The following is an 8,228-nucleotide window of genomic DNA, read 5'->3' on the forward strand; positions in this document are numbered from 1 at the left end:
GTTCAGCAGTTAAAATGGTGTGTCTGACTCTTTCTTACTGCTGCTTTTCTGTGCTGGCCCCGTGTTATTTGCTGGCTCTTCTGCCAACTCTGATTCTCCTTTCTGTTTCAAATGAACATCATAGTGATCATTTCCCATGTGGGTTTTTTTGAGCATGGTCTGTGAACTGTTTATTCAATACTGTTTCACCTGTTCTTTAGCTCTGGTTATGTTTAAGGGCAGAGTACTCATTTTGTATGTTGGTTTGGGATTGTCTGGTATGAAAGACTCTGTTAGGGCTCATTTCCAGGCTGAAAATACCCGGTATATCTTTATTAAAGCCTTGCTCAAGATCAGCATGTTGGTTCTTTCCCTTACTCTCATTACTTTCTCCTTAAAAGTTTACACGTGAAGGATCAGCGAAGAGCACCCCAAATGCATGACAGAAAAATGTGTCTTAAGACTGTAAATGGGAGGATGCTCAGGGCCCAATAAAGAGACAGACACAAAAGACTTGTTGGATTCAAGTCAGATACTAAACGGGCATTAGAGTGCCCCGGAGTCTGAAGTGGGCTGTGTAGCTGGAAGAGCCAGACACTAATGAATCATCAGGAAATGCAGTCGAAATCGAGCTGAACGTTTTAGAGGGTCCATTGTCTTGTGTTCAGTACATGAAATCTAGTGGCGTTCCTTCCATTTCAGAAATTCCAGCTGGATTTTAACCACTACGCTTGTCCTGTCAGTGCTGGTGCTGCTCTGGATTTGTTGCGCAACTGTGGCTACAGCTGTGGAGCAGTATGTCCCGTCTGAGGTAACGCTGCTTTATAACTGCCACTGTTTTGAATTTATTCATTACATCACTTTTATGATGTTACAGCTGTCTAGAGACTAGGAAACATTTGGGGGGAGGTTCGGCTAGAAAGAGGCTTTTTATTTTGCAGATGTGGTTAGCCATCCAGTTTTGGTTTTTAAATGATGATTTTATAGCTGAACAATTCTTGCCTGTTCCAGTGGCTGATGGGTGCTCCCAGCCTAATTCAGGCAGCCTGGATATGTCACCTTTTGGGTTGTAAGCACTCTCCTTTAAACGACCTTCAGACTACTTGTAATAAATGTTTCTGATTTCCGTGGGAGTAAAGCTACACTGAGAGTTGGATGGGGTAGGTGGAACCCAGTATGGGTTTAATCCAGGAGGATCCGTGGTGAGAACAGAAGGGACAGCGTATTACCAGAGAGCACAGAGTTTGATCAGAGGGGACCTGGCTGGACTAGCATCCCTAGTGTCCAGAGAAATCCCCGTGCTTCTGACACAAGCAGGGCTCCCAGTATTGGCGGACTGGTGCCCCAGCACTGTATCTGCTGTTGTTCTGGCAGACTTCGTTCATTTCTTTTGGACTCAGATCTAGTTCCAGCCAGGAATTTCAGATGTTACAGAAGGCCTGGGTTAGGTTGTGCTGCAGGGCTGCAGCCGTCAGAACCAGGAGTGTAGCTGCATCGTGAAATGTGGTTTTATTCGCAGTATGTGTCTTAAAGTAAACTGATTAAATGTTTCAGAAGCTGAGCATCTATGGAGATCTGGAATACATGAATGAACAAAAACTGAACCGATACCCACCCTCTGCACTTGTCGTGGTAAGATGCAAGACTGAGGAGCATGAAGAAGCAGGACCCCTTCCGACAAAAGTCAATTTGGCTCAGTCAGCAATTTAAACGAGTCCCCGCTGGATCCAACAGACTAACTCTAACAGAACTAGCGACTTCTGATTGTGTGTGGTGGTTCTTCAGATACGAAGCTTAGCAGCCAGTCCTTAAATGCAAATAAAGTTCCAGAATCAACAAATGCCATGGGATTTTGTTTTCAACCAGTAGTGAAGATTCAGACATCTCGAATTTATGTTTGTTTCCAGCCATAATTGTTTCTCACTGGTGTTTGCTGCGTGTCTTTTTGCTTACAGAAGCTGTAAGCATGCTTTCCATACTGCTGCCATGGCACTTCTAACTTACTTGTGTGTTCTAGGATGTAACGTGTACATTCAGAGGTAGCTTTGTAAAGGTATAAGACATTTTGAGTAGGCAGGAGATGCCTTTTTAGTGTTGCACTTTCTGTTGTAGTTAAGAGAAAATATTATAAAATTATCTGCTGACTTTTTGTACTTGTTCATGTCCATGCACAGACAACCCCGTCTCCAGAAACAGAAATCTATTTTTTCTACAGTGTGGCAATAACCAAGGTGGAAAGTGTTTGTGAGGTATGGTAGGCTTGTTTGTGACAGATGGCAACTTTGTTAGAGCTTCTGGACACACCCCTTCACACACTGAACATAACTCGTTCCATTGGTTTGTCAGACTTTAGCTTTTAAGTCTTAAATTGCTTGTAAAGTTAGCGCCTGTGTTTCCTGAAGAAACTCTCCTTTCTCTTCTTGATTAACTATTCTAGTCTTGTAACTTCATTTACAGAAACAAGTTGATTGCTGAGAAATAAGAACAGACAAATAAAATTGACTGTATAGAAAGTGTTGACTACAAAGCTTTTTGCCTTGGTTGGTTATTGACCACAACATACTTGGTTTGAGAGTCCGTCTCTAGCATTCCTCTCATGGGCAACGCAGCTTCATTTTGCTACACGATTCACCAACACAGCAATCTCCCTCACATTTCTCATGTATTTTTTTGCAGCCCTGTGCTTTGAGGAGTTTACTGTGCGCTGGTTCCCATAGCATTGACGAGCTGGGGATGTGTGTGGTTTATTTTAAAGTCTCTGCAAGTGTTTGAAAGCACTGTAGGATGCATGATCTCCAACTCCTCATCATGTCTTGTTGATTACACAGAACTCCCTTGAAGGTTTTAAAAAAACTGACCCCAAACCCACCACCTCTTCTGGCTTTGAATTAGTGAGCACTGCAGAGGTTCTGGAGGACAGAGTACAGTGTTCCCTCACTGTTCGAAAGCTGTTGCTGATTTGGCTGCAATGCTGAGGGCGGTGTAACTACAGGCAATGGAGCCTTGCAGGGGCTGTTAAGCAGGAAGGTGGCTGGGCTGTGCAGCACTGCTGAAAAGCCAAGGACCGAAGCACTGCACAGGTTTTCTGTCAGTGAGGTCTGGAAGTGTTAAGACATGTCTGTTTTAAGCCAGATTCTATCAGTTTCAAGTCTTACATTTGTGGTACCTCTTCACGCTCAGTTCTTCAGTGGGACAACGTCATAGCCCAGAAATGCAGGTGCCAGCAGCCGTTGGCAGGTGCCTTTGCACGTAGGCAGCGTCATTGCCAAGGCCTCGGGTGTGACTGCTGTGGAAATCGGTAGAGTGATGTGTTCTGAACCTTGTGGGCTGGCGCGAGCGCAGGGGCGGGAAATCCCTCTGTCTGCAGCGCTGAGTCAGTCGGGAGGTGCGTTGCTGCTCATGCAAGCCTCGGTGTAAGGCCCTGTTTCGGAGCAGGTTGCCAGTGTTCTACTTCGAGTGGTACCACGTGCGATTCCTGCAGCAGGTGTTCGAATTTGTTTGTAAATGCGGGCTTTACACTTTCAGCAATTACTCCTCTTGTCTCAGCGCTGTGGTGGTGGGCATTGCCTTTCCAGAAGAGACGGTTGCAATCCCAGCTTCTCTAACTGAATTACTAACGTGGAAATGTGTTCAATTCCGTTAAGATGTTTTCCTTTGCTGTTACGCGTAGTTGCAGAGGGAGCGTTGCAGCTTCACAAACACGGATGTTTGCCTGTTGCAAATGTGCTCAGTGCAACCTCTGTCATGTTGGACTTGATTTCACAAAACTTCCTCTTCAGCTTTGTTGCTGGTGTTTCCTCGGTTCGAGTTAAACAGCTTCTCCTTCCGTTTCGCGTTGTATCTGCCTAGAACAGAGGGAGAAAACTCAACACAGGTTTTGCAGGGTTTTGTCTTTTGTTTGCTGTTTAATGACGTTTCAGCAGAGGGGTGGGAGCGGTGAAGCCAGTGAGGCAGGAGCGCGCTGGTAGGTCCCGGGGAGCTCTGTGCCGGGGGCAATCTGTCAGTTGGCACTGCTGTTTCCGAGCCAGCCGGATGTGAAGAATTCGAGTGGGGTACTCGTAAGCTCTTGTCAAAGTAGCTTCCCTCAGCAAAATCAGATACCAGCCAGGCTGCAGTGATCCAGCTGTTTCTCCAGGTTTCTGATCTAGACGGACTGTTTAAGCTGTTCTGGTGTTTGACTTTGCAAAATGGCTTGGCCTACTTGTTTTTTGTTAAAATATTTGACTTGCTGACATCTTCGTTTTCAGAGGCTGCACTTTGGGTTTGCCCAAGACCACGGTTTCAATTACTGAAATGGCAAGAGGAAAGTGTTTTACCTTCTTGTTAGGGATGTGCTCAGTTGAACTTGTATCGGGTGTTAAACGGAATCACCTCGACACCAGTGAGGCAGCGCTCAAGGGTGTGCGTTCACTGCTGGCATAAGTAGCTATGGTGTGTCGTGGGGCGCTTGGGGGTTTTTCTCAGTAGTCTCTTCTCATACTGGGTATCTTGATCTGTGTTACCGCTTCAGCTTTTCTGATCTTTGGCAAAGATTTATCTTTATTTTTGACTTCGAAAGGCTTGAGTTCATGAGAATGAGGTAACTAACACATTTTTCTGAACTGTAAGCAGTCTTTGATGTGGGGTAACTACTCTAAGATCCAGCTGCCTGATTGCTGATAATATCGGTGTAGGAAATAGATGGTGATAGATGTCAGGTCTTATGGACATTTGCCTCTAAGAGTGGGTTTACTCCCCATTTTAAATGTTCCCATCACTGATTGTTCTGTGGGGTATGCAGAGCCCTGCTTGACCTGGCTCTTTCACGGGACTCTTAGCAAACTCACAATGAGCTGAATGAGCTTTCTCAATGTTACCGAAATCAGGAAGAATCTCCTTACCACCAATTTAGCATCAAAAAGCAGCATTTCCTTACTCACAGCGCTGGATGCATGGGGGATGATTCCCCCTACCGTGCACGCGGTACGCTGCCTCGACCAAAGCTTGTATCTCCCGATTACAGACATACTCATTATTGTTCCTGGAATAGTCACGTGTATCCATTCTATCTCTTGGAAGCGATCGATATTTTTGCACAGTCGTTATGCATGCGGCCTGGGCTCAGAGGGGCTTCCATGGTGGTCTCTTGGAGATGCCCAGTGGTGTTGAAGAGGTTTCTCTTGATGTCGTGTCCATGAATTCCTTTTCCCCATATATGAGTTGGTTCAAAGTGCAGTTTGCCACAGTTTGTTGAGATTTATGCTGGATTCAACAGCCTTTAGGCTGTTCAGTTCCTTCTTGCCTCTACTGTTTCATCTCCCTCATCTCCTTCCGATGCCCAGTGGTGTTGAAGAGGTTTCTCTTGATGTCGTGTCCATGAATTCCTTTTCCCCATATATGAGTTGGTTCAAAGTGCAGTTTGCCACAGTTTGTTGAGATTTATGCTGGATTCAACAGCCTTTAGGCTGTTCAGTTCCTTCTTGCCTCTACTGTTTCATCTCCCTCATCTCCTTCCCAGGACATTTAATTCCTCCACATCTGTATTGTGCAAGCTGGTATTTTCAAGGTAACATAACATGAAAGACTGAACGTAGTCCTTCTGTACCAAGTCTGATTAGAAACTAAAACCTCTTAAAAGAGAAGCAGATCCAAAATTTACAATACACAGGTTTTAACCATCCCTGGAAGTGTATAAAAGACATGTAGATGTGGTGCTGAGGGACATGGTTTACGGACCCTGGCAGTGCAGGGTGAATGGTTGGACTTGGTGATCTTAAAGGTCTCTTCCCACCAGATGGTTCTGTAATTCTCCCATACTGTAGCAGGTGCCCAGACTTGCAGACTGTTTGCTACTTGGCGTTCAGTGTTTTCACCCCAAATCGCCCATGGAACAGGAGAGCTTTCTAGCACCAAGTTTAACAGTGATGAATTCCTGTGAGAAGCTTCTGCTTTGGACAAATTGGTGTTGCCATGCTGAAGGAGGGGCTCCAGGAAGACTGGATTCAGCTGGGTTCTGGCTGATCTGTCAACAGGGGAGAGCGGGGTTGGTAGATGCCTTTGTCAAGAAGTGTCTGTTAACTCAATGCTCATGTAATTGACAACGAGTCTTATGTGTGGGGATGGAGAGGGAAGAAGCTGTAATTGTTCCTTGGTGTTGGACATTTCTGAATCTATTCAAGGCAACTGTCGCAGGGCAAACTAACAGGCAATACGGTGTCAGCTTCCCTGAAGCCCTGGTAAGCTCGTTTTGCTAGTGCTTGACCAGGAATCGTGATCTGTGAGTTGGCAACAGTTTGGAGGCCCTTGAGTTCTACAGACCCTCCCACAAGCAAGAACAGTGTGGACCCCTCGAACGCTTTATGCCGGTGCTTTTCCTCCCTGCTGCACCCATGGCAAAGCTGCCTGCTCATGATATTTTATCCCTCAAGCTGCAAAACTCCACTCCGTCTGTGCTGTGCTGAGACCTGCAGCCAGTTTAGAAGGCTGCAAGCTATTCGTAAGTTCCTCTTAGCTACTGGCTGAGCTGCTCAGACTTACTGCAGGCTTCCTGGAAATTCAAGTGTGCCAGTAAGAGAATCCTGGGGGATTCACTACACCTGTACTCATTGCCCAGGCAGGCAAGATGTTCCAGGGGGTTGTATCAGGCAGAGCTGTGCGGAGATCTGATCATCTTGCTGATGCGGCTACAAGGTCAGTATGTCATCTCTGCCTTGGGAGGGAGGGGGAAGAAAGGGGACTTGCATGAAGCTGATCAGACTGTCTTCCCTCCAGCCTTCATCCTGCAGCAGGGTTTTCCCTGACCAGCACCAGGGTGGATGCACTTGGCATCAGCCAGGGGTTGAGTGTTCATCTTCCGAGCTGCTATCAGGAGTGGCAGCAGGGTTCTCGGCCTCCAAAATCTCCATGTCCTTTATGATTTGCTTAATGCTCTGTTGTGAAACAAAGATGGAGCCAAGAGGAATGAGAAGCAAACCAGAAACCCCGCTTCCAACCAGAGCAGGAGCACAGGCTTGGGGCTGCCTTCTCCCTCCTCTCCTGCCTGCGTGCCCAGGCAGCAGCACGCTCCTTGCTTTCCTGCCTCTGTTGGGTTTTGTATCCTGGTAACATCGCTCGTGTTAACACACAGAAAACTCAGTGCGGAGCTTTGAGCTGCTGTGAGGGCTGTAGCTCTGCGAAGCATGAACAGAACTCACCCCCAGGTATGGTTCTTCTCTTGGGAAATATCTTACATGCAGCTGTTTCCTCAAGTATTCATATTCCTGATAGTGGTGTTTGTCTGACCTCTTTATCACTGGTTTCTGTGAGGTTCCGAGTTGTTTCTTCTTAACCTAATTTGACATGAAATTGTTGATATAAAGTGCTGGACTTGCACTAGTGTTTGTTTTACAAATGGGTAACCAGGATTTAACAGGTGATCGGATGGATTGCTTTGTGAATTAAACCTGGGCCACGTTTCCACAGAGGCATTTTTGCTTGTGTGTCAAAGTAAAGCAGTACGTTATATATTCCTGGGTGAGGTGGTACAAGAACTAGGGAGAAATGCCTTGTGTGGCGACTGTGTGCTGCTTCTGCCAACAACCTTTTATTCCTTCCCTTCTAGAGAAATGGTGATGTAGCTACTTTTGACTCCACAAAGTCCTTCTCTGAAGAAAGAGGTAACAAAGTGCAGAGCTTAACATTTTTATTATTAATGTAAATCAATTGAAACTCTCCATGTAATGTAAAATACAACCAGGATTTGTGGTCTGTTGAGACCGATTCCCCACGCCACCCCTTTCAGAGAGCGAAACATCCAGACTGTAACGGTAATGAATGGAGCTGGCCTGGAGCTGACAGTCTTACAGCACGATAGCTAATCCTTGTCTGTCACAGAAAGGCTTGTAATAAACTTGTTACAGGCTTTCTGTAGGTTTTGAGAGCCAAACAGCAAATGTCATGCCTATTGTGAAGGAGGTGGTGAGATCAAACAGAATCAATAGCAAACCCGTAGATCGAATTGCAACCTCATCACTGCCGTTGTTTTGTACTCGAGTCTTCCTGCAAATGTTGTGATTTCTGGCCAAAGGTATTGTCCTGTAGACACCAACACGTCGTAATTCACCGCTTTGCTTTTACGCGGGGATGTTCTGTGTTCAATTCCCGCTCAGGCATCACAGGAGGGGTGGTTACTGCAGCCAGGATCCCTGCAACACTGAGCAAAGGCTGTGCCTTCTCCTGAGTTTGTACAACACAACAACTAAGTAAATGTGAAGCACAGCTAAGACCAATTC

General features: G+C 46.0%; 2 protein-coding genes across 2 annotated transcripts in view; both read left to right on the forward strand.

Moving 5' to 3' along the window:
• Nucleotides 1-2,492, forward strand: part of TMEM59 (transmembrane protein 59) — a gene marked incomplete at its 5' end in the record, with an annotated part of 6,047 nt that extends 3,555 nt beyond the window's left edge. The window contains 2 exons of the mRNA XM_010139053.1: nucleotides 682-790; nucleotides 1,534-2,492. Of these exons, the coding sequence (XP_010137355.1) occupies nucleotides 682-790; nucleotides 1,534-1,689 (265 nt within the window). The remainder of the gene's footprint in view (nucleotides 1-681; nucleotides 791-1,533) is intronic.
• A 4,644-nt stretch (nucleotides 2,493-7,136) lies between these two features.
• The window catches only part of LDLRAD1 (low density lipoprotein receptor class A domain containing 1), a 4,111-nt gene continuing 3,019 nt past the window's right edge, over nucleotides 7,137-8,228 (forward strand). Inside the window, exons 1-2 of the mRNA XM_010139050.1 lie at nucleotides 7,137-7,157; nucleotides 7,559-7,613. Of these exons, the coding sequence (XP_010137352.1) occupies nucleotides 7,137-7,157; nucleotides 7,559-7,613 (76 nt within the window). The remainder of the gene's footprint in view (nucleotides 7,158-7,558; nucleotides 7,614-8,228) is intronic.

The sequence above is a fragment of the Buceros rhinoceros genome, unplaced genomic scaffold, assembly GCF_000710305.1.
Source record: "Buceros rhinoceros silvestris isolate BGI_N320 unplaced genomic scaffold, ASM71030v1 scaffold26176, whole genome shotgun sequence".
In the NCBI taxonomy this organism is placed as follows: Eukaryota; Metazoa; Chordata; class Aves; order Bucerotiformes; family Bucerotidae; genus Buceros; species Buceros rhinoceros.